The 26,808-nt window shown below is 36.7% G+C and overlaps 1 protein-coding gene across 5 annotated transcripts in view; it reads left to right on the top strand.

Annotated features, from left to right (window-relative positions):
- Positions 1-26,808, top strand: part of LOC126863736 (nephrin) — a 486,143-nt gene that overhangs the window by 361,627 nt on the left and 97,708 nt on the right. For all 5 annotated transcript variants that reach the window (XR_007688964.1, XM_050614195.1, XM_050614194.1 and 2 more), the window contains exons 2-3: positions 20,076-20,219; positions 24,585-24,758. Coding sequence is in view for 4 of the 5 variants with exons in the window: in XM_050614195.1 (XP_050470152.1) it covers positions 20,076-20,219; positions 24,585-24,758 (318 nt within the window). In the remaining variant the exon portion in view is untranslated. The remainder of the gene's footprint in view (positions 1-20,075; positions 20,220-24,584; positions 24,759-26,808) is intronic.

The following is a 26,808-nucleotide window of genomic DNA, read 5'->3' on the forward strand; positions in this document are numbered from 1 at the left end:
GACACAAGCAGAATCCCTACTTGCTCATCCATCGGCTACGTGTATTATCATGGAAGTTAACCGTTTTTCGTCAGTCGAACGTATAATTGCCATCATCTGTGGCGTCTTTAATCTTTTGCATTTACGTTGAATAAGATGAGCCGCAAGAGGAAGCTCAAGACACTCCCTGAAAAGGTGAATGTAATTGAACTTTTGCACAAAGCTCGTGCGCGTCGAGTTTTCCTTCGTTAAACCTCTTTTACTCGGAAGTTTCGATAAGTCGAAACCTCTATACCATAACTCGAAGGTCGTAGCTCTTCTCTTGAGACTCGAGTTAGCGAGATTCCACTGTATATATATTTGCAATGGAATAAATATTAAATTAACAGAAATATTAGAAATATTAGACATTTTTCGAAGTATCCGACATTTGCTGATAGTCGCCAAAAGACACGAAGAAAGAGGAGAATTCGCAGAAATGAACTCATCACGCTTAGCTCTGCCATGTTTTATCGAAACAATCAATGTATATGTCGGGTTGGCGTTCGACTTAGGGGCGTGTAACGTATCTTCATTAGGATAAGCCATCGTTGTTGTTCAATGGAGATTATATTTACAATTATATGTACAATTGTTGATTTAACAGAGTTTGACAATTAACCGTGGTGATTAGACACTCTAGATGTTAAAGACAATGTTCTTAGGTTCAATAACGAATCCACGGTCAACGGGGAAAACTCTTTGTACAATTGAATATATTTTGAAACACAAAGTGACGTTAGCTGTGACGCTCGGTATCTTTCTGACTGACAGACAAGACGATGCGTGTAAACTCTCCAAGGTGATCACAAGAATAAAAGACTGATACGATCACATTTGTCAACTGCATATTGACCGGGGATATCGACAAAATTCCAGGCGCCGTTACTAGGCAGACCCGTGTAGAGCCGTCATTGCTCCTGCCCGGTGCTTGTTTGTTAATACAGCGTGTGTCCCTCGATATTGGTACTTCTTGTGTTAAGTAAAAACGTTCATCCCGTGACCGTGGCTACGTTCGGCGACCAGTTGTGTCACCTCGAGCCTAAGCCCACTGTCACAAATCTCGGGCAAACATAATCAGATCGTATCACAACAGCTGCTTCTAAGTTCTATTATTTAAGTACAGCTATAATAAATAGTTTAGACCAAAGTATCGGGGATCTTGCCAAAATTCCAAAAGAAAGGCCCGATGTCCCTACATCTGCGACATATATATGTACATGTATGGAAGATTCGACGAGAAGCATTTACCGCATGAAACATAAGCGTGTGTTCGATCTTTTTATTTAAGAAAAATCGATTCGATTAATCACGCGCGATTGATTATCTAGCGCGTCAAATGTTTCAGATATTCGACACGCGGAATCGACGATGAATTCTCTGCCTCGGTGTCTCCGGTTCAGCCGATATTCCATGAAATCGAACGAGCCTCGTACGTGAAAATCGGGAAATCAATCGTTTCTTTTAACCATTATCAATGCAGCTGTCACTGAGGTTCGCACATCGAACAGGCATAAACTTTGCTATAATTTAAAATTCAATGCATCGCCAGTCCCTTTTCCCTCGATCGTATCGTTCGTAAAGTGTGTGTTTGTAGGAGGATTTAGCAGCGTGACAAACGAAACTCGTTTGACTTGAAAATCTTTTATTCTTTATGATCATCCTCATTTGTTCCGTCATCTGTTTGACGATGATTCTCGATCGTTTCCACGATATACATTTGTAGGTTCGTTTTAATACAATGCTTTGTATTAATGATTATTAACTAGAAGAATTCTTTAAGAATTTTTAAAACACTGTCTTCGATTAAAAAACACAGATATCGGCTTATAATATATTTTCCAGACTCAAATAACAATTTCGGAGAAACAATGGTTCTAAGAAATGTAAAAAACTAAAGCAGAAAATGAAGGAAAGAGAACGAGATATCGTCGAAACGACTAAAAAGGCACACGAGAAGTAAAGAAATCCTCCTTTAAAACCGCGTGCATAGATGCTAACATCCATGGTAAATTATAAAATATGGTGATTATAGAAAGTTGAAAGAGCTGAACCGGGAAACCGAGAAGCAGAACACAATAACGTCAAGACGACTAAAAAGCGCAAAAGAACTAACGACTAAAGCAATCCTTTTTTAAAACCACACACATATAGATACAAAGGTCCGAGATAGCGGTATCTCTATAACTTTGGTCATCGATGACTCGCGTTTTACTGCATTTTTTCGAACCTTTAAAATATGATAAATTTCATGAAATAAAAAATCTCCAACGATGTGAATAATTTAGAATATTTTAGGAAACACATTGTCAAAAAGGAAGCAATACAAATATAATACAAAATTTCAATATTAAATTGTTAAATATACAAAAATTACGGTGTAATTATTAAATTTAGAAGATTCAAATATGATGGTGTAGTATCCGTCGCTGCTCCTATAGCGAAGAACGTGAAATTCGCGTAGCAACGTATCAGCCAAGTAAAACTACAGATAAACACGGACTCGGAACGTGAACCAGAAGAAGCGCCACTAGGTTCCATATAAGTATCTAATATATTCCACTAGTAGTTCGCCACTAGTGCATGCCAACGGTCGAAGAAAGAAGTAAAGTAACCTGAAGAAGATGGAGTACTGTGTAAGTACAGGTTCGTTCCTTTGGTTCAAGGAACAATCAAACGTGGTTCACACGAAGCAGTGACGACGTGGCGTGACTGCGTGTGAGAAGAATCGCAATTAAAGGCGGTGAAACATGTTTAAGTAGCGACCTGTCGGGCAGAATCTCGAGAAAGGAAACGAGCCACGGCAAAACGACCATCCTCGTATCCGGTTGGTCGTCGGTGGACAAGAATCTAGTGCGTGACTCGAAGAAGGGAGTAGCCGTGATCGTACCTCAATTTGTTTGCATAGTTGGCCGTAATTAACACGAACACGATGATCACAGGCTACCATAGGGACTCGTTAACGTTAATTTGTCGGTTCTCGCGATTTCATCGAGGTCTAAGCTTCGTTGTATAGTTCTAGGGGGAAAGGATGGTTGAAACGTAGTTTTAACGTGTTGTAACGATGCCCGGAACCTGTCGTTTTGGGAGGATTTAATTATTTATGTTGTACCGTGAGCAGAGTCAAGTGTTGGCGTGAGGGTTTGATAATTTCGTAACGATTTTGTTTGGTGTAATGAGGATGGTGTTTCGGTTCAGTGAATCGATTCAGGAAAGTACGAAACTCGAGATGATAATTTTGACGGGAAGATCGTATTATGCGCTTAACGCGCAACTTGAAGAATTCTTCTTTATTTCTCTTCGATGAAATTGTTCCAATCTTTTCTGTAGCAAATAGAATTGGAATTTACGTAGAAACGTAAATATTGAAAATTAATTTATGCGATATACTAATATACTATGTAATATAGTGTGGATATTTTTACAAATTCTATCACTTTCTGAATACTGAAAACTCGCTAGATATTTTCCAAAGGAATCTCTTCACTGTCCGTGATCCGTCACAAGCCAGACGCAACACGTCAGACGACATCAAGAAATTAAAAACAGAAACAAATTAAAAACACCAGACTAAAGTAACACGGACACGAATGTCACGAAAGGATTCATTTGAGGACGATAAAGAATCTGTCGCAGGAGTTCGCGAATTCGTTTAAAGTGTAACTGGGAAAAGCAGTTTCAGCACGGTGATGCGTTACAAAACTGGTTCACACAGACAGGATCAGCGATTATGTCGCAGTTTTCATCTGAAATTCGAATCAACGGCCGATTTAAAATCGCACGCGAGGTTGTGATGGGCCTGGCAAAAACGCGTTTCGTTCGTTTACATGTGCGTTCGACGGTTCGTTCATTTGCATAACGTAACGTTGCTTTGTTACACTGTTACATGGATACCTTCCCTTTTGCAATTACCATAAGCAGGCGCTCGCGAGCGCGAGCTTAAAACGCCATGTGTTCGACGTGAAGCGAAAAATTAAACGTCCACGCCATTTAGGGGAAACGTGGCGAAGAATTTAATTGTTCGTCGCTCGTTTGTGCGATAGTGAAACACGATGAACGTGCGTGCGTGTATAGCTATTTTTGGGAAAACGCGATTAATTGACAGCCGTTGCTCCGTTGTGCTAACGACTATAAATAATTAGGATAATTTCCGGGTGTGAGTGGTATAATGTCTGGTGTACACTAAGATGTATTAATACAGGGTGGCTGGTAACTGATGGTACGAGCGGAAAGGGGGTGATACTACGCGAAAAAAGAAGTCGAAAATATAGAATAAAAATTTTTCGTTTGAGGCTTTGTTTTCGAAAAAATCGACTTTGAATTTTCGCTCGGTACGCGTGCACTTCATCGCATCTCGTTATAACGGATCTCACTGTAGATGGAAAAATTAAAAAAAAAATATATTTTTATTCTACATTTTCGACTTCTTTTTTCGCGTAGAATCACCCCCTTTCCGCTTCTACTACCAGTTACCAAGCACCCTGTATAGTATTATTGCTAGCGTGTACCATTAAAGTATACTGATGTACTACAGTTGCGCGTAGAAGAACGTTTAAAGTCGATAGGCCATCAATTTTATCAACTTTTGTATTAAACATGTTAAACGCTTTTTACCATATTAGTAACAATCGTCTATTCCACATACATTATATTTATTCGTCGTCCTTATTTGATATAAATCCATTTTGTAAAATGATAGTGTCTTTTTATATCTTTTATTCTTCCTGTTTCATAAACATTTACCGGTAACTGTAATACGAAGATCACAGGAGAAAAGCACAATTTTATCAACTTTTGTATTAAACATATATATAGTCGTCTATTCCATATACATTATATTTATTCGTCGTCCTTATTTGATATAAATCCATTTTGTAAAATGATAGTGTCTTTTTATATCTTTTATTCTTCCTGTTTCATAAACATTTACCGGCAACTGTAACACGAAGATCACAGGAGAAAAGCACAAGGAATAGATTTTGTCGATTCTCTGATTTTAACGTTATGTAACGTTATTTTAATGTTACGTTTGTCTTCAATTTTAAATTCGATTAAACAGGAGAATTTTATTATGAGACGATCGAGATACGAAGATAACCTTTTAAGCGCATAGATCTAAGTCTTTCAGAAATAGTTGAGAAGTTGATGAAATTCTGTAGAAGACAAAAATAGAATTATTAAGACGAGCGATATTCTATGCTAACTTATGTTAACTTATTCTTCGTAATTCTACGTTCGGTACGTAGCTGCTCGTTTCGATCTCTCCTCTGTAAACACGCAAGGAAATGTATAAAAAAGCGACGTTATAATTTCTCTTTCGTTACGTAGTATTAGCATATTTGCGAGCAACACGATGAATAATCGTAGGCGTTATTAAACAAAAATGGAAAAACAAATACACGCGCGGAAAATGCAAATGTTTATCGGACACGAGAAAAATTGCCATGGTTGCACGTGTGCGCGATGCAACATCTGGTTATTATTCATTCGAATAGATCATAGGGAATTCGTTAGCCTGTTCCCAATCGTCACCGATCGAAAAATTTTCATTTTACGTACTATTTATTCTACGATCCGTTTAATCGGCTTTTTCTAACCGTTTTCCTGTATAACAGATTTTATTTGATTTAAAGATGGTTATGGTTATTCTATAGAATAATATTTGCATCTATACTAATTGCATTGCGAAACCCACTACTATTATAACCTTATTAGTCTATTTGGACCTTTTCTATCTCATAGTTTAATTAAATTTACGTATATGATATTGGCGTGACATTAACATAACGAGTGTTTAGCCGTAATATCAATTTCAATACCATTTTCGATAAACAACTAATTTTAATGGAAATTGCCTCGGTGTTCGAAAAGTAGCTATTTTTAGTCGACTTCACAAAATATTACTATTGTAATTAATTCTTTCACGATAGATTGCAAATACTTGATTGCGATAATTCTAACAAGATATTTAATTAAATGACAAACGTACTTTGTTTAAAATCCGTCCCAATTCTATAGCATCGTGTTTTCTTCGCAAAAACATGGGAATTATCATTATTAAAGGATGAAAAAGAAATTTGTCGTACAACCTAAAAAATTCTATCCTGGAAGGTTTAAATTAAAGGTGAACCATTTTACATTTCCATTATTTAAATACATATTTATTCCAATAAAGAATTAATTTCTTCAACGACAGAATATAATTAAAATAAGATCTTTATAGATTCAAAAAAAAAAAGTAAAAAGCAGAAGAAAACAGGAGAGGACGCATAATCTGCATATGAAAGTTCCACTCACCCTTTCCAATTCTGCCAAGCTAAACCAGGTCCCTGAATCAACCCTCGAAAGCCACGAAAAACACTCGGAACTCCATCCCAACCGACTCATCGTACACTGCATCATCCAATCCGAACATTTCGACTATCCAAAAGATCCCAAGAATCCCCAACAAACGACATCCCCCGAACTCATGTCTTAACTACCCTTGCCTAGAACTCCTTTCAATCTCTTTAACCCAGCCTTACGTAACCGGCAGTGAAGCGTACAGTTTACGAACAAATAAAAAGAACATCAGAATAACAATTCAGGAGAATGGAAGGAAAAAGCAAGAGGAAGAAAGAGAAACACGCTGGAAGTTTAACCTCATTAAGTTTAACGTGGCGTTAACGCAACATCCAGCGTTTCCAATTTCCTTTCTTCGAATTTTCCGTAAAAGCTTTATGCAATTTTCGTCGAATTTTTGAATGTCACGGAATACGTAGCGCTTCCAAACTCGCGCACGACAGTACAGATTCTACAATTTCACGGAACTTTAAAGAAATAACGATACTTGCGTCACTGTGACAAATTATATCGCCTGGACAGAATTTATAAATTAACAAGAAAATAACAACCGTGTCGCCGATACATCGAAATGTATTACAATACACCAGGACGTTTAATTCTTGCAAAGTATTACACCGCGTTTGCGCACTTTTTCTCCCACGATTTGTTGTTGTTGTCGACGATTTTCTTAGTCCATGAAATTTATCTTATTTCGATCATTCGAGAAAAACGTAACAACGTGAGTCACCGGTAACCATCGTAGCAGCCAAGTTGATGGGTTAACGTAGTAAAAGAACGATACGATAGTTACACGACGATAGATCGAACGACTGTAGGGGATGGAAAAATGGGAAAGCAAGCTATCAGAAGGAGATAGAAGTATGGAGAGGTTGAGTGCGCCAGCTCGTCGGTGCAAATAAGCGGGGCGGGGTACGTGCATGCTAATGGGGGTCGCGTTCGTCCCTTTGTACGCCGTATAAACGAGCGTTCTCACTCGATATGCTATCTACGAGCGGACCAGTCTTGAATGGGATCGGCAACGAGGGAGGTATTGACGCGAAGAACGAGAGACCAAAGCCTCTCTTTCCTCCTCTCTTTCTCCCCTCTCTCTCTCTCTCTCTCTCTCTCTCTCTTTATGCCTTTCCCTCTCCAAGGGAAGGAGCGTCTTCTCGTCGTTTCTTGGGTCGACAAAAGGAGCAATATAAATGCGGGCACAAAAGCCGGCGCGGATTGTATTAGATGCCGTCGTAATGCTCGAAATTGCGCGCACTCCACGGTACGAAAGGGTTGCCCGGTGTCACAGGTTTGAGCGGGGGGCGTGAAATGTTTATCATGCGCCAGAATTTACTGTTCTTGTTGTTTTTAGTCGACAGAGTGTGGAGAACAGAGAAATAGAGACGAAGGATCGGAGTGGTAGTTTCTCTTACACGAAAAGAGACGGCGGTTTGAGATTGCCAGCTTTTTTGGATAATTGTACTTGTAGCTTAATGAGGTGGTTACACCTCAGTAGTTTTTAGATGTAATTCAAAGTGAGAATTTAATCTGGTTATGAGATCGTCGTATCTAGGAGATGTTAATAGAGGCATTTGTTTCGTAAGATTTTTATAGAAAAGATACACGCGACAATATTTCCAAGATGAACTATATTTCCACTCGAGCCTCGTTCGTTATCGGTATCTTTAAAGATACAAATTTACATGAAGGAATCCGTAATCTAACTACAACTGTATGATATTTTGAGTGATTTTTGGTTTCGATCGTAGCTCAAGGAATAAGCAGAATTATCATTTGAATTGTTATATCATTCTATTCTCGCTTGAGGCGATTATCGTCCAATTTTCGTAGTTGAAAGTTCGATCTTAGATTCGAAACGATGGCTGAGTTTCCGAAATGATATGTTTTCTTTTTTTTTCTTTTTTTTTCATAGGATTTCTCATTTAATTTCAGCGTAGACCGCAAGTGAAGTAAATGCACGAACGATAGAAGCGCTACCGAACTCCAGATTTAATGCGATTATCTTTCCATAGCCAGCATACCGTGATCGTTACTGGAACTTCGCGGCGTGATTATCGTCCAGCTTAACGCGGCAAGATTTAGGATAGTTCTAACGAAATCAAAAAAATTTCCAGAATTTCCAGAATAGATTAATAGCGGCGGATATGACCGCAATAAATTGTCATGTTGGATTTTTAGAACCTCCCCCCTTTTTTTTAACTATTGGCAGATGTATTTCGAATCTGAATACCGATTGATTAATTGACTAGTATAATCCATTATTTGGAGTTGGAAGCTTCCCGGTTATTCGTTATTTTTTTTACTCTAAACTTTTTGACCTTTTTTTATTTTTGTTTCTGTTTTTTTACGAGTAACTTTATTCGATTAATCTCTGCATTCAATTACGGTCGGTAGAATTTTGCAAATTTACAGAGAACTCGTTCCGTGTATTTTTGTTTTTTTTTTTTTTAACGTTCGTTTCATCCGAATAGATCTGTTGTTTCTTTACTTTTTTCCTATTAAATTTTCACTGGATCTTTTTCTCCCTCTTGCCAATTTATTCCCATATTAATTCATAATCAAGTTTAAATTTTGCTCCAAATGTATATTTTACTTTTCATACAATCTTTTTACATACAATTAAAAGAATCGATTGCACGTTATGCTATCGTGGTAATTATTGGAACTACTTTCAATCGAAATATTCTCGTTCCGACGTTCATTGAATGGACAGCCTAATTTATGAGCAATAAAAAACTGTAATGTATCGCGACGTTCGTTGGTAAACTTTTCGTTGGTAAACAGGTTCGACGAGACGTTCGACATCACGTCGATAAAGTGCAATTATTATTTCGCTACGATAACGCGAACGCAACTTCGGTGATAACATTATCGTTAGATATTGTTGATACGGTAAAAATTTCTACGTCTCGCTGCTCTTTCACGAACATCTTAAACACAATCTGATTGCATTCGTCGCATGAAACAAGAATACGCGTCATGACAAACTGAAACAGGAATATGCGGTAGAATATAAATTTTCTAAATATGCCGCGGACTGTTACGTGAAAAATGCAACGAATTATTCGCATCGAGGAACAAGATACTACATCGACGCGTGGCGAGAAAACAGCATTACGCATTCTGTACGACTGTATTTTACGCACGTCCACTTTTTGTTTGACATCGCGTCAACTTCGAGTTCATGCATTTTTTATGAGCGTGAAATAATCATCGATGAAAGAGCCAGAGCTTACGCTACCATAAATTATATTATCAAGATTACGTAACGCGATTGAAGAGATCGAAACTTGCGTCGTGTCGTTTCGCGTCACTCGAGCGAATAAAAGGTATCAAAATATTTTTCCAAATTTCAACTTTCAGATTTATGCTTCCCTGTTATTTTTGGATTGGAGAGCATTCAAAATCTTCTACGAAACGAACATGATATTTTTCGGAATAGATTTTTAAAGGATTTAAAGAGAATTAATTTCTTATGGATTTTATGAAATAACGCACTTCCCCTAAATTTGGAAAAAACCTACTTCTATTTGAAAGAAGCAATATGTATTTTATCGGACAAAATGTGAATTTTATGAAAGTACTTTCTTTGCGCAAATTTCACTAAAAAATTGTGTCAAACGATTTAACAGAGATGAGAAATATGCAAGAAAAACGATAATTTAAATTACTTCATGAACTTGTTCCTCTTCATCTTCGCACAACAACCAACTTTCCAATCTTCCAAATGATTAATATTTATATTCTAATAAAAAAGGAAAAGAAAATGAAGGTCTCTGGAAATGAGAATAAAAAGTTGAAAAAGGCGGATACATAAAGCTACTTTTATAAAAAAGTAAAGTTACTACTCGGTGCAGACCAGTTCAGTACAGTTACAAACGAATTTTTCATAACGAAACAACCATCGCTTTACGAGCGTCGCATGGCTGCTACCTTCGGACTACACGAGCAACAGCAACACATAAAATTCTCCATCGATCAGGAATTTATGAAATTCGCATCTAGACAACCTCTCGAATGTTTCGTGCGGTAACGTTGGCCTCTGAACGCGCATATATTATATTACCATTGGAGAGACGAAATAAGTTTTCGTTCTGACGAGCACACGAATAAAATTCTCCTCTGTATATAACATGTATATAACGATGTATACAGAATGAGTCAGCCAATATTAGAGTCGACATTTTTTTCCTCCAACATGATAAATTTTCTGACGAAATTTTCAATCCCAGAAAACAGCAGAATTTATACAAATTTTATCGCATAAAATAATTCAAAGATGTCAGTTCTGTTGAATTCTTAGTAGCACAGAAGACTTTTTGATTCACGAGAAAATTGTAGAATTTCAATTTTACGCATTGTGCACGATACCGTCCTACTTTCTTCGAATAAATCCAAATTGTCAAGAGAATCTACTATGTGCAACAGTATTATGCATATATTATAATCCTTCTCTCTGTAACTATATTATAACCTATTACTTCTTCCATCGACCACGATGCTATAAAAGTAGAAATATTATCTCGTAAATCCACATTAGAGCACATTATTGTTAATATATTTTTATAGAACACGAATTTGTTATATATTTTATAGAATATAAAATTATTATAGAATTTCTCCATATATAAAATGTCTATTAAAAAAAAAAGAAGAATGTAAGCTTGATTGACAATATGTAATATACAATGTACTGTAAAATAATGAATGTAGGAATTGCAATTGCTTCAATTATAAGAATCTTTAAAAAAATCGATATACAGGCTGCTTGGTAACTGGCGGTACAAGCGGAAAAGGGGTGATTCTACGCGAAAAAAGAAATCGAAAATATAGAATAAAAATTTTTCGTTTGAGGCTTTGTTTTCGACAAATCGACTTTGAATTTTCGCTCGGTACGCGTGCACTTATCACGTCTCGTTATAACGAATTTCACTGTAGATTTTTAAAAAAATTAAAAAAAAAGAAAAAAATTTTATTGTATATTTTCGACTTCTTTTTTCGCGTAGAATCACCCCCTTTCCGCTTGTACCACCAGTTATCAACTACCCTGTATATCAAATATACTGTGCTGCCATAGAATACATTGCCTGATTTGATGAAAGGAGAAAATTAAATAAGCTCAATGAAAAAAATCGTATTTACGTACCTTTATTTACGTACAATATAATATTTCTATTATATTACGTTATAACATATTATATTATACACATATTATTCTATTTTCTCTTTCACTCGTGTTTTCGTACCATTAAAATCAGCCAAAAAATGTTATATTGGAAAGTCATTCTGAATATTACGTGGGCACTCGCGTATAACGCGTGTATATGCATCTGTATTGATACAACGTATGTATTTACAAGAAGGAAATAACGGGAATGCGACGTGACGCGACGCGACGTGTCGTTCTTTCAGGTATAATCGGGCAAACCCGTGGCGTGGTTATTTGCCAGCTGCTGGGAAATTGAAGGAAAGTACGTTCGTAAAAGGAACGCGGTCGTTTTATGACGTTTAGGATGTCCCATGGTGCGGATTTTATTTTCCGGGAGTAAAGCTAGGGGGAATGTTGCGTGAAATATCGGTAATGGTAATCTCTTTGGTTGGTTGTCTTTTAGTTTATACGTTACCGGAGTGTAGCTTTTTAAACACGTGCTCTGCGTTATAAGGAATAATGATGGGAGAATTTTTCGTAAATTAGCGCTGGTTATACCGTGTCAATAAAAAATCATAATATCGACTGGCCACTTTTATAACTCAGGAACAGGTAAATCATAACCGGAAGCTTTGTTTGCTTCTGAAAGGAAAAGATTATGTATAAATAGATTTGATCTTATATCGGATTTTATGAACGAAACTAAAAGAATGAACCTAACTAGATATTTGTTCCGCTAAATCGCTTATTCGTAATTATTATTGTTCGATATATATACATATATATGTATAATAATATGTATAATTATTATGAACAAGATCATAACGAACGATTCTTTTCATAAACGGAAATCGGGTTATAAGAGACAAGGTGATGATTTGATAAATTCACAGTAGTTAAACTCGACGATTACACGCACGTGGGTTGTTCTTGTTACAATAAAATTACCTGCTAATCTCAAAGGACCAGAGAAACAGGATTTTACCTCGTAATTAAACTATTTAATTAACGCGATTTTTACCCAGAAACGGTAACAATTACCGGTGTATACGTCAGTGGCGTTACACTAACGATTAACGAAGCTCCACCAATTTCGAGACGCTTAAACAAAAGTAATTATCGAAAGCTTACTCGATGGTATCAATGGATTTAATTAATTGGCAGAAATCTACAGAAGGCAAAAGTAATCTTCACAGCGATTGTATCCTTTGAAACGAACATTCTCTCTTATCAACTATCTTATCCTCTGTCGTCTTTAAAAGATCAAGTAAATTCTTTCCTATATATATGTACCTCCTGCAAACTTGAAGATGAAAAGATGAAAAAATGAAAAGCGAAGTTTCTCTGTCGTGGTCTCCGCGGAATGCGAATAGTCGACTGGTCTTCCATATTCTCGAAAGGCAAGAATACATAAGAGGAGCTGAAGTGCTCTCGAAAATTCATTCGCGTGCCGCTCGAAGGATACACGGTGCTCAAGATCGATTTCGAAGAAGACACTCCACCGATATTTTTACCAAAAATGCACGGTTCGCTGAATTTGTCCGCGTCCTCGCTATCTTTTCTTCGCTTCTCCGTCGTTTTTCTTCTTTTTCGTTGTATTATTAGGTCCCTCGTTGCACGGGTTAACTTTAATAATCCGGACAAGATCCTCTTTCTCTTATCTTTTTTCTTCCCTTTTTTCATTTTTCTTCTTCTTGTTTCCTTTTTATTTTTTTATTCTTCCTTTGTCGTGGCCTCTTCTGGTTCAGAAAACTGACAATTAGAATGAAAATGAAAAATAGGACAAGGGATATTAAACGACGCTAATTGGACGCTGTGTTTGCAGCAACTAGTAGGTCAGTAACGTTACTCGTAATGAACAATGTAGAAATTATACTTCACGGTTCATTTCAATCTGACTCTTTGGGAATCAATGACGGATTTTCGCCGCGTTTCAATGGCCCGTTTTCATCGTGTATTCGGATAATCACACGAAATGACACGACGACTCTGCGATCATCCGCAAATTACGCTGCATAATTGGCGGAATTACGAGAATTATTAAAAGCTATTCACGATCGATTCGTTTCATCCGTACGATCTTCTACGTTATTAATTACCTACTTCGTAGTTCGTGATAGAAATCGTTATCTCGATTGTTTGTAACAAATCAGATACCACCTTTCTGTCGCGTAAGAAACGCTTGAACACGACGCCTCGTTCATCGGGTTAAGCGTCAAGTATAAATCCTTTCGTTCTTTAAATTTTCAAAAAATAAACGTGAAACAACGTGTTTATGGTTGCTCGTGTTTTCATCGTACTTTTAATAGTACGTTGCTCTTGGTGCCGACGTTTCGTGAACAATGCAGCTCACTTCTTCAGGGCAGGCCAGAAACCTACAGGTTCGAGAAGTTGACTGGATCTTTTCCTCTGGAGTTTTCCAGTTACCGAGGTTCGCTTGTATTATCATAAACAAATCTCCAACTATAACCATACCTTGCTGCAAAGATACCATCGACCCAGAAAGAGAGAAACAAACGAAAGGAAACAGGAAACATGGTAGTTGAGAATAATAAAAGAAAAAATAATAACAATAATAAAATCGATAGAAAGTTTGATGCGACCGCTGCAAGGTAAAATGTTTCGTCGCGGATAGCTCGCAAGCAAAAGGAAAATGGCTGGTTTCATGAGACTTTGCGACGTCGTCCACCGAATACGGAATCAATGGAATTCAAGGAACTCTCGGTGCTCGAGCCAGTGTACACAACACGAACGAGCAAACGAACGTACGTACGTACGTACGTACCAACGCAAATTTCACCCGACTCAGTGGAATTTTCTCTTTACTCTTCCAGCCGGAAAAGGACAATCGGTTCCCGTATCGGTGCTCGTTTCAGGGTTCGCTTAACAGGAAAAAGGCCGACAAACAGTGGCATAAAGTGCGCGTTTACCTTCGACCGGTATGCAAAGCGGCCAAGCCCCGAGCCCCGTACATTGTACATGAAAAATGAGTCGATCCAGCGAACGTTACCGAACGATTTTCCCCGCTAACGTTTGCCGCGAAACAACGAACGGTGTCGTTGAATTCGAATGGAGTTTCGAACGGGACTTTGTTCCATCTGGGACAATAAATGCGATACACATCCGTCCCTGTTCTCAAAGTTGTCCCATTTTCACCGCCGAATAGCGTAGGGGAAGTTTCGGAATTTCGGTTTTATTATCGGTGAATTCGTTTCAGCTTGTTCGAGCTGTTGTAAATATTAAAATTGATCGAATCAATGGAACGCGATGCGCCGACGAAAATACCTTTTGCCGAAATTTGCCGACTGTTGCTCGGAAATGGTACGCGCAGGTATTCGAATTTCGGTTTTGTTATCGTCGAGATATGTCGATAACTGTTGAAAGTATTAGAAGTTCTCGATTACTCGTTAAGAATTGCTGTGGAAACCGCGAGTCGATCGATCTTTCATTCCATAACCTGTTTCCGTGGCAAAGAATCGATTAACTCGCGCTATTTCAAGTTAATTCCACCGGTGAATTAAACGGAAGGGGGGAAAAAGGAAAACGCGAGAAGAAGGAAGGAGAAAGGCAAACAGAAGACCATAGAAGAGAAAAAAATCCTATTCCCATCACGTAACCATTCAGCGGGCAACGAAAACAGGTGGAAACGAAAAGGAAGGTGAAAAGCCCAACTGGTTTGCGTCCTCGTTTTATCGTACGACAAAGGAAGAAGTCAACAACGCGTAGGGAAATTTCGTGATACGCGCCAATAGGTCTGTCAGAGGTTTAATCGAGGACGAAGCTGAAGGAAATAAATATCCTACGTGGACGGCTGGCCGTCGATGCGGGAATCCCTCCAATGAATTATGCGATTATTGGCTCTCTTCTTTTTATTTCTTCTTCCATCGACCCTTCCCCTTCTGCACATTTTTATTTTCTTCCCTTTCCTGTTTATCACATACGTAGCCTGTGACGGCGCGAAGCTTTCACGGAACGCGTTTTAATTATCGCGCCGTTTACACTTGCATCTCGTCACCCTTTGACGAGCAGCATTAATGTAGTGTCTATTATTCTGAGTACGTTATAGCTGGAGTTTTATAGGTCCTTGTGTAATATAATTGTTTGGAAAGTTTATAACGAAACTATACAAAAATTCAAATATGTAATTTTCTATATAACTTGTATTATATCCGTATGTGTGTATCGTTATAGAATTAGTATGTTATCGATATCATTGATATATTATCGATATATCGTTGAATATCATACGCTCACACTGCTTCTTTCGATAATTTTGTTGCTATTTTGTTGGGTAGCTTCGTAATTGAGGAATTTTCTGGAAACAGACCTGTGCAAAGTTCTAGTTTTAGTTGTGTAACGTTTGGTACGTTTGGATGAATAATCGTAATGGCACTTAAGGAACTTAGAAAAGTTGGGAAAAGTACAAATTAATACGAAGCACGTATCTGAAAAACGATAGAAATTTGTTAGAAGAAGGAGTGAAAAATGATGGCACGTTAAATTGGAAAAGAAGTTTTGTTGAATTTTTACTGTTAATCGGAGATTAGGATTGTGGAAGAGATGAGATGGTGGTAATTGTAAAATATCTGCAGATATAAATGCACTAATCGATTGAGATTCATAAGCAATGGAAAGACGTGGTAATTCGTTTTTAACAAGTTCCGCGAAAGTGTAATAAAATGAAATAATGTCGAAGAGGTGAAAACTCCGGATCTTGCTTTTACACGCGATGAAATTTTTATCCGTTCGTTCGACTATGATCTCCTTTTTTTTTTTTTTTTTTTTTGGAAATATTCCACAACGACGGAGATCAATTTTTTTTTAAACAAATCTCAAAAAATGTTCCAACGAGATAGCTTTCAATGGAGGAATTTATATGTCGTATAAAAAAAGGGGGAAAAGAGAAATAAATGAACGTAGTTTAATCTAAAAGGCTGTTTTGTACTTGTAAAACATTGAAAAGTTGGAAACTTCATGTCGAAAGAATTTTCCGATTTAAATTCCATTTACGCGCAGAAAAATCTTTTTGCGATGATTCGTTCGTATTCATTGAAAATGTTTTTCAGCGAATTACGTACGATAAAAGAGAGATGGGTGTCTGAACGATGATTTCGTAACGTGAAAGCATTTTGTAGCGGCGAAAACCGTGTCAAAGGGTGAATAATCGTCACTGTTTATTCACAATTCGCTAATGTTTCTGCAATTTTGTTGATAAATGCACGTGTTAACGGTAGCTACCGATGAAATAACTTTGTTTTACTGCAATCGATGGAATACTCAAATGGCGGAACAAAATTTTCATTTGTCCTAAAAAATGACGAATGTTGCCAGTATCGTCAGTTTCTCTGGCGACTACAGTCGAGTGCTTTTTCGGATGGATGAAAATTCTCCTATAAATGTGAAAAGCTCGTGGCTGCGATCGAATTGCTCACGGCTAGAAGCAGTATAGTTTGATTTAGCAATTCAACTAAAATAGACCGAGTTATATCCACCGAAATCGGAGTTTAGGGGATTTCAGCGTAATTCCATTCGACAAAATGTCGACATTATATACCTGTACAATTTTTATCCGACCTATAGACGATATTTAAAATCCAGCTGTACGTTAATATTCTGATTACAGCGATCAATCCAAGTTCAATGTACTACATTACCATTTATCACGGGACACCCAGTAGGTTTGACGTTTCGAATTAGAAAATAAAACGAATGTTCATTAGAATAGGTGTGTTGCAAGGAAAACTAAGTTGCACCATGTTTCCATGATTTTATTATTCATTGGCTATTGTTTGAAATTTTTGGATTCCATAGAACGCAAATCCGTAAATTCTATAAATCCCGAATTTTTAGTCTCTGGAATTCGAAATTTTCGGATTCCGTAGAGCACGGGTCCATGAATTCCATAAATCCAAAATATTTGGTCTCTACTGTTTTAAATTATTACGTTTTACAAAACCATTCCATGATGTTTCCAACATTTGAATCTCTAATACACGCAACGAATCTTCAAACTTGATTCTCGTAAAAACTAAACCGCATATTACAAAAAGAAAAGCATTATTCATCTTCTTAAGGAGTCATCGTTGATTCGGCCCTTTGAACAACGTCTCAATCGTCTGTACATGTCAGCGAAATAGAACGGAAAAACGGATCGATCGCGAACGAGCAACCCGAAAAGAGTCGACTGGATTCTTCATCGACGTATCGCTTTGCGTGTAGACACGCGTGAAATTTATCTGGTTAAAGGCACAGGTCGGACGCAAAAGGGAGGCCGAGTTTGGAGGTGTAACGGCTGTATATTTCATCGACGCGGGTGCACGCAAATTCGAACAGCAGGTGACCGGCGTGTACAAAGGCAACGTGTAACCAAGCCGCAGGTACACAGGAACCGATGATGCAGCCTTGTCGAGGAAAGCCAACCGAGCATCGATCGCAATGGCGAGTGGACACTGGACAGATTACGGACTGGCGGATTACGTCGATCTTTCTATCGAGATATTATTCTGTCTTTCTTCTTCGTTCCTCTAATCGACTATCGTTAATTCCGTGACTGTTGGATTTTATAAAAATCATAGAAGTTGTCCAGCGTATGGTGGATTATTGTTGGTTTCTGATTGATAAAAATAGGAATCGTTTTTCCAGTGATATCGCAAAACATTGGTTGAACAGGTAGTGATTTATGTGAGTGGATTTTTGGGAACTGGGAAGAACTGGTTTTGTCGACAGGACGATCGATTGTGATATAGGAAGAAAGAAATTATCAATTTTTCCAGTCTGTTTCTAAGGAAAGAGAATTCGATAGAAATTCCTTGGTTACAAGTTTCTGTGTAATTTTTGTTGGATCATCTGTGAATTTTTATTTTATAACTACCATCTAATAATTATTTTGTGACTAGAAAGCAGCGTTTAGTCTGTACAATGCAATGATTTGATAAATCAAATAGACGAGTAATCTGGCGGTAATTTAAAAAATAGAATTGTCCAGATCGACTGTAATAATGATAGCTATACGGGGATGTTTATAATTAAATTTGACTGTGTTGTTTAATTTTGTTTTGCGAGTAAAGATGCTGTTCTTTCTTTCCATTTTCGTCAGGCACAACGTGTTAGGTAAATATTTCATTAATTAGAAGGTTATTCATAAAATATTCGGCAGGAAAAAATTACTCGTAAGGTTCTATTTCTGTTTCTCGTTTTCATTTTTTTTTTTTTTTTTTATAAAATGTGGTCTCACTCAAACGTTCAAGCTAAAAAAAGCACAGCGAGTATTTCTCCGGATTCAACAACGCGATGTTTACCGGAGCTTTTCTGGCTTCCACTCTTTTCACGGAAGTGGTAACGCTGCGCCCGCGAATAATTTCCGCCATAGAATAGAAGATTCCTTCCCCCGATTCTGTTTCAAATCTCTCGTAAATGCGCACTTTTACGACCATTTTGTAATTTTATAAATTAACCAAAGCTACAGCTCGTACTCGCTCGCAGATTTTCTATATTTAAAATAGTCATTAGAGGTATACGTAACAAGCGAGAAGAGAAGCAACTGCATAAAATAATTCGCGTCTTTTGTGAAAATTTGATGCACATAATTTTCATGATTCAACATTATTAATATCTAATTTCTTTTCTTATTTATTTAATACATATTCTTTTCATTATTTATATGTAAATGATGGAGACACACACACACACACACACACATATATTGAGTTTAAAATATTTATTTAATATTATGGGAAGAGGTAGAAACAAAGATTAGTGAACGAAAGTGTAGCGTACGTGTGTATTGTAAGCTACAGGACCATATAAACTACAAACTATAATTTGTGTATAACTGACAAGGAGTCGACCGAGGTCAACTAAGATAATTAAGCTCAGCCGCGACATTGTTGGAATAAAGTCAGTGTGACTTCGGAATTGTAAATGTGCGCGCGTCTGTACCTGTTCCGTAAACCGAACATGGAGTTAGATTTATTAGGCTACGTTTACCGTTTAATCATTTCATATTATTTCCTAAACTAACGTTCAGAGAGAGTTTCATTTCGAGAACGAGAAAGCTAAGATATCGTGACTTTGTTTTTCAAATACATATATCAATTAACAAATTGACTTTCTTTTTATTCGTATCTCTTTGACACGAGAATTTTGCCATCGACCAGATAAAATAAAGGATAACGTATATTCGATACACAAAGGACCAACTAAACTAAATTAGCCTCAAAATATAGAAACTATTGAAACTATCAGAATCTCATATATACACATCGATATGTTTTACACGCGGGACCATAATGATAACGTTATCAAATTTAGAATTCATTTTAATTATCGACGAATATATATTTAGAAAATTGAAAGATTCTGTTTCTTCGAAAATGTTATTTACACGATCCAATGTAAAACTCGTTTATTATATTGTACACGTATATTAGTGATAAAATTATTCTTTTTTATTTTTATATGGAAAATGTTTATTAGATACTCTGCATGTGTTATTTCGTTTATATTCGTTATATATGTGTATTGCATTTGTCATATACTTATGTTCGTGTTGTTGCCAATGATGTTACAGGCGAAGGAGGACAATATTTCCGAGTGAGGCCAAGAAATAGTTCTGTCCTGGAAGGTGGTGAAGTGATGATACCCTGTGAGGTTGGGAACAGAGTTGGCATTGTACAGTGGGTAAAGGATGGCTTCGCTTACGTCATACAACCGAGTAAGTAAATCGACCTCACCCTCTGTTTATCTACGCTTCTTTTACGATCTCTCAAACGAATCTGAACTCTCAAGCATAAAAAGTTACTATCCTGTTCAAATGTCTACGAAGTATGTAATTCTATCTTAATGGAAAATCGCCAATACGATACTAAAGCTAAACATTTACAAAATATAACGTTTCATAATTTATACCAAGTACGTAATTCCATTTCAGTCGAAAACACCAATATACTGAGATTTAACCCTTTCGCTTCGGCAGTCCAGTCCGCCGACAAATTGTTGAGAATTTTGGATCTCAATAGCCGAAATAATGGCATAGGAACACTAAATTTACACATGGAATTAATGTTAGAATAGTTATATATTTATTTGATAGACGATTTCAAAGATATTCATCGATACACGCTTGCACGCTTCTCAGCACTTTCTTCCATACCCGACTGTTAACCGACTGAACAGTTTACATTCGTTTGTTTTCGAGACGCCGCGTACGCACATACTTCCACACACTGATATTCAGATGCATGTATCACTATTACGCAGCTAGTCTAGTCTAGCACACAAAATTATACAAATAACAAAATAACAAAATAACGAAATAACAAAACGAAAGAGGGCTACGTCGTGCATTATATTTAAAAGCGGTTTAGAAGTCGAGGAATTCCATCGCAACTAAACAATAAAATTATTAAGGAAAGTAACGAGATATTAGGATAGGAAAGAGAACTTAAATAACTGGAGGGTGATTAAACTTCTTTGGAATAACGACCGAAATAGGACACTGCGTCACTGTGACCGAAATGTCACCGATTTTAATTAGCACGTGAAGCTGCTCGATCGCAAGAATCTTAGGAACGAGAACGTTCATCTCGATTTCCAACAATTATTAACTTTCGCTGGCACGGCCGGCGATAAAGTAAAAGTAGAGCGCGCGTTTCTGCGGATAGTAAGAAAACCCCTCGAATTTTCTTCGCCATCGTCTACATTACGGAATCTTTGGGAACTTCGTTTCGGTAACTTCATCTTGCCCGTTCATTAAAACGGTCCATTAGTAACCGCGACGTAAATGGAGCAGAACTATCTTAATGTCTTTACGCGTTCCATCATTTTTGTAAAATAAATCTTCAGAAACGACGTAATCTCCGCATGGTGTGTGTAGCAACGTCAATTTTCGACGTGATATTTCGAAAGTGTCGCGAACGCCACAAAAGCTACATACTCGTCAGTGTCACGGTTTTCAGGTCTCTCTGCTGGTATTATTTGATTCTCAGGCTGGATATGGATCTCGTAGGGAACCGGTAGCGTAGCGAGGGAAAAGAGTAATTAGAGCCTCGACTATCGAAACCCTTTATTAGCCGCCCTTTTCTCTCCACGTTCGTCGCTGGATGGCCTAAATTATTCAACCGAATTCGAATGTGTGCGTAGCTTGGAAAAAGAAAAAGAGGACGAAGCACGAAACTGTCATTAGGAGAATTGCTTGGTCGAAAATAGCAGGTGAATTGCGGAATTAGAATTGCGGCGTAAAGTACAGAAATTCGACAAACATCATTTGGGAATGTAGGGAGGCGAAAGTGTCGCGTAAGAATGGAGCGTTGGTAGTTTTCAAAATTGTAAATGCACCACCTGTGGATAAATTAACAGATTTTTGGCAAATGTTGAGATTAATCTGTTTAATCGTCGATAATTTTGATATTATACGCAGCATTGTAACTAAACAAGTACGATTATGGTATTGGAAATATTAAAAAATTGGAAACAACGTTTGGTACGTTTCATATCTCAATGCGTTGTAATAATAAATTTATCAGTACGATGTAATTGAACTATAAACGAACACTGATTAGTAGATTATGCTATAATGATGTAATTTAATGTGATGCAGGATATTATCCGAGACTATGTTATCACAGACTATAGCTCTAATAAATAAATCACAGCGACATCGTTCGACTTCTAGGGATTAAATTTGCCATCGTGATATTTGAAATATTGCAAGATTAATTCTGTATCTGAATAAAAGAAGAGAAAATAAATTCTGCGGGTCAACGATACAATATTAAAGTATACAATGATATTTAAAAACACAAATAAATTGCAGGAAAAATGCGCAAGCGGGATAATTTGCCAACTTTGTTACGAGGTTATTTATCAGAAACATACACATATATTTGTATTATTTCCTTAATATTATTGTTATTATTATTATTATTATTTGAAATAGGAGACAACCATTTAGATTGAACAAGAAAAAAGGTCACACGAGCGAATGAAACGAAAACGTAACTTAACAGTTTCAGAGGAAATTGTCGTTGCTCTTTTATAAAAAAAAATTCAGTATCGTCCAAAGCAATTTTTGCTGGAAACCATTTTTAACACATTGAACGCGCGGCAAGTTACAAGAAGATGCAGCGTCTGTCGTATTACTTATAAAATGTGTCTGACAGGAGACCGTCCATTTTCACTGTTACGTACCTCGTCTTTCTTTTTCTCTTTTGCCCTTCAACAGCACAAGACGCTCATAGTTGGTTTTTTTTTTTCAAAAACGATAACCACGCTCCGAAATCTGTTCGTACTGTTCGTGCGAACGAACGAAATTTCTGACACGCAAATTCATCAACGACCTCCGAGTCATGGTACTTCGGATCACAAACGAAAAATCGAAGGAAACACTCCGGCAGGAGGTTTCGGTTAAAGAAATTTCGAGGTTTCGAACTTACGAGTTAAAAGGCCAATTTCGAATTTTCACGATCGTAGCCGAGAATGTTTCTTTTGTACGAGATCGCATTAGAAACAGCGAGCTATCCGACTTTCGAATATCTAGCCGTGGCAAAACTTTTGACGACAAAGGCAAGGTTGACAGAAGGTAATGGCCGCCATAAAGCCGTACCGTTCCATCGATTTTGCATACATCACCGCTTTTATCGAAACGCAAGTGGCAGTACGTTCCAGTATTTCCCGGCGAACGTGTGTCTTTACTCTGTATATAGAAACGCTGCTCGTTTAGTTTACGACGTATCGTTGAGTTATGATACGGCCTTAACGCGTCGCAGTTGAGATCCTTCTTTTTTTTTTTTTTTTCTTTTCCTATGATCGGGGACGTTTGCGTAATAATTATTGGAAAATGGCGATATTCCTGGAATATATCGGAATGGATGTAGAGAACATTTTCATTGGCTTATTTTACTCGGAACGTTAAACCGTGAACTATTTATTTTGAGATTTCTGTCTCTTTGCTTGGGTTTGGAATAAAATAATATACGTCCAATAGTATAATATAATATTATATGGTGGTTGTGGCATGAATAAAAGTATAAAATTGGATGAATAATATTTAGATAACGAATATAGGAAGATAATATGATGATAAAGGATAAAATTGCAATAATAAGTATGAAATTACGGATAAGGTACTTAGAGCTTCATTTTCAAAATGATAGACAAAGAGATACGAACGTTATTAAACGTTCGTCTTTTTAATCGAGAGAAATTGGATTAAAGTATCTTTGGCAATATGAAAGAAAAAAGTTAATTTAATGAGAATCTTTCTCGAAATTATCAATCTATTTTTCAATCGATGTACGTTTATACCGAGACGATCGATGATGAAGATAATTGGTCTACGAAGTTAAAATAAAAATCATCCCATCGTAACGCAGGAAGATTTTAATGAAACACCCTCGTGAAAACGTTTAAGCCGCAGTAATACCCTTTTTCAATTTCGCTCTTTAGGACTGTAACAATCCCCATTTTCCTATAAAGAGGGAGCAAGGTTGAACATAAAGCTAGCGATTATTCTTCCTCGTCGTTTGTTTTCTTGATCGAGACCTTTGACGTTTCCCCTTCTATTCAAGCAACTTGTGTTTTACCTAAAACATGTACATAAATAGAAGATTCTCAAACTCGTGAGCTGTTGTTGCTAAAAGGAATATTTAAAAATGTACAGGAGTTTTTTAGCGAATTTAGTAGAGTTCTATTCTACAATATTTTAAATGTATCCTTCCACGGTAGAGTTAATTCTTCTGCTCTATGTTAAATATTAATTCGATTAAGATATATAGTTTTTAATTTTACTCATGAGTCATCTGATTAACGTCCAATTGTCAAGAAATAGATGACACTTCTATAAACGCTACTGATACCGAAGAATAGAAAAACAAAATTATGAAAATATTCTCGATGACAGACGAGAAGATTCTTAAAACCGTTAAAGCGATGATTACTAAGATTACGAATTAAATTAAATCGTTATGTTCGCTTTAAAATTGCGGATAAAGTAACAAAACGTTAAAGCATCAAATTAAACGCGAAGAAAAGTAAATTTAAGAGGAATAAACGTTTCGTTTCTCTTTTTTTTGTTACACAGGTGGAGAAATCGTCGGGCACTCGCGATTGAGACTGATAGGTGATCAAAACAACGGAATCTACAATCTGAAGATCACAGACGCTTCTTTGACGGACGATGGAGAATATCAGTGCCAAGTTGGACCATATTTGCGCATTAAATCGATCCGTGCCAACGCTCATCTCGTCGTCATCTGTGAGTACACCACCATCTTCTCTTTCGATTTTAAATGCTTCAAATGTCACTGGTGGATTCTCGATTTAACGGCCGTTACAATTCCTCCCGTTTACAAACCATTCAATGTGTTTTTTCTCGCGTCTACGTTAAAAGAGTCGTCCGTTCGTTGATTTCGATATAGAAATGAAATTCCGCTGAGAGAGAATGAAGAAAAAAACCAGGGCAGAGCGGACGGTTGGAAAGATTTAGCTTGAAAAGTTGGTTAGAGTTTGGAGATTTATGCTATAATATAATTTTGATGATTCCGGAAAAAAGTTTGAATCTTGGAGAAGAAGCGTTAAATTGAAGAGCATTCTGAGGCGATTAAGAGTTTCCCCGACTTCTTTGGAAACTCACTTTCTTACCGGACAATCATTTTTCTGAGAATAACCCATCGTTTAAATAATATTTTGTTTAACGAAAGAAGAACCTTTTCTATGTTTCATTCGACATTCTGAACTCTGATTTTACTACATTTCTAATTCATACCTTTTATACAGGGTGGTTGGTAATTGGTGGTACAAGCGGAAAGGGGGTGATTCTAGGCGAAAAAAGAAGTCGAAAATATAGAATAACATTTTTTTTTTTTTAATTTTTCCATGGAGACAACGATCTACAGTGAGATCTGTTATAACGAGACGTGATAAAGTGCACGCGTACCGAGCGAAAATTCAAAGTCGATTTTCTCGAAAACAAAGCCTCAAACGACAAATTTTTATTCTATATTTTCGACTTCTTTTTTCGCGTAGAATCACCCTTTTTCCGCTTGTACCACCAGTTACCAACCGCCCTGTATATTATCGAATTTATCATTGTGTTAGATTGGTGCATACGAGATGTTGTCTCTTCGAATTTTATGTTTAACGGATCGAACAAACTAAACTTTACTTTACTCGTCATTTTTCTACCACATCGAAGAAAAAGTTTACCATTAATTACATGCATCCAATGTTAACAAGAATCTAGATCCCATTATTCGCGATTATGAATATTCGCGTGATCTTTTTACATGAATTGCATTTTTAGTACATAAATTATGTTGAAAGAACAAAGTTAATCGCTGGCAAGCTATCGTACAGAGATTAATATTATAAGGATTAATTAAATATATTATACATTTCGTAGAAGCTATTTGCAGTTAAAAAACCCGATATATCTAACTTATTAATCTTTTCCCAATTACATTGGAAGTTTACAGCTTTCATTTTCCTTCACTTTGTTCCTTTTTAATAGTAACATGTAAATTTCGATTAAATGCTAGATATTTTTCGCTATTTCTAGCGAATAATCGAGAATGTATAGTACACCCTTGTTTTGTTATTTTCCTCGCCATTGTCCCGCGTGAAAAATGAAGCGCCACGTTGATCGCCTTTACGTGAATAGCTATAAAATTATACAAGATATTTTGCGACACCCTGGTTGCCAGCAACACGAACAAAAGGCCAGGTTATTCTCTAAGCAAAAAAAACGCGGTAATTCATGCGGCCCATACAAGCATTATTCATTAAGTCCATTAGCGTCCAGAAACGCGATTTTGGAAGCTTTCAGCCATTGAAGCGAAATTTAAATATCTTTTAAATTCCGAACGAAAATTTTCTACGTGTAAAAAGATCTTGTAAATTAAGAGAAATAATCTGTTTCATTTATATAGCAAATTATATACGTAGTATCTCGTACTATCACAAACTGGGTAATTTATTCGGTTACATTTATCAAACATTTTTATCAACAGATTTTTATCGATCTATGCATACGTATCTTTAATATTAATTTCTCAGAAGCAGAGATTTTTTTCACAAAACTTGCTTCGATTTATCGCTAAAAGACATTACTTTGGACCGAGTAGGTCGCCAATCTTTTCAATTATGTTATGTTAAAGTATTGGGTTGTCAAAAAAGTTTCTTTCGTTTCATAAGGTGATAATAGATGAACAATAATTTCTGTTTTATATTATTTTATTGAATAAGTATGATCCATCTCGTTATATTTCTATTGTTATGTTCGTGGATAATTCAAAATAAAACATTGT

The sequence above is a fragment of the Bombus huntii genome, chromosome 3, assembly GCF_024542735.1.
Source record: "Bombus huntii isolate Logan2020A chromosome 3, iyBomHunt1.1, whole genome shotgun sequence".
NCBI lineage: Eukaryota > Metazoa > Arthropoda > Insecta > Hymenoptera > Apidae > Bombus > Bombus huntii.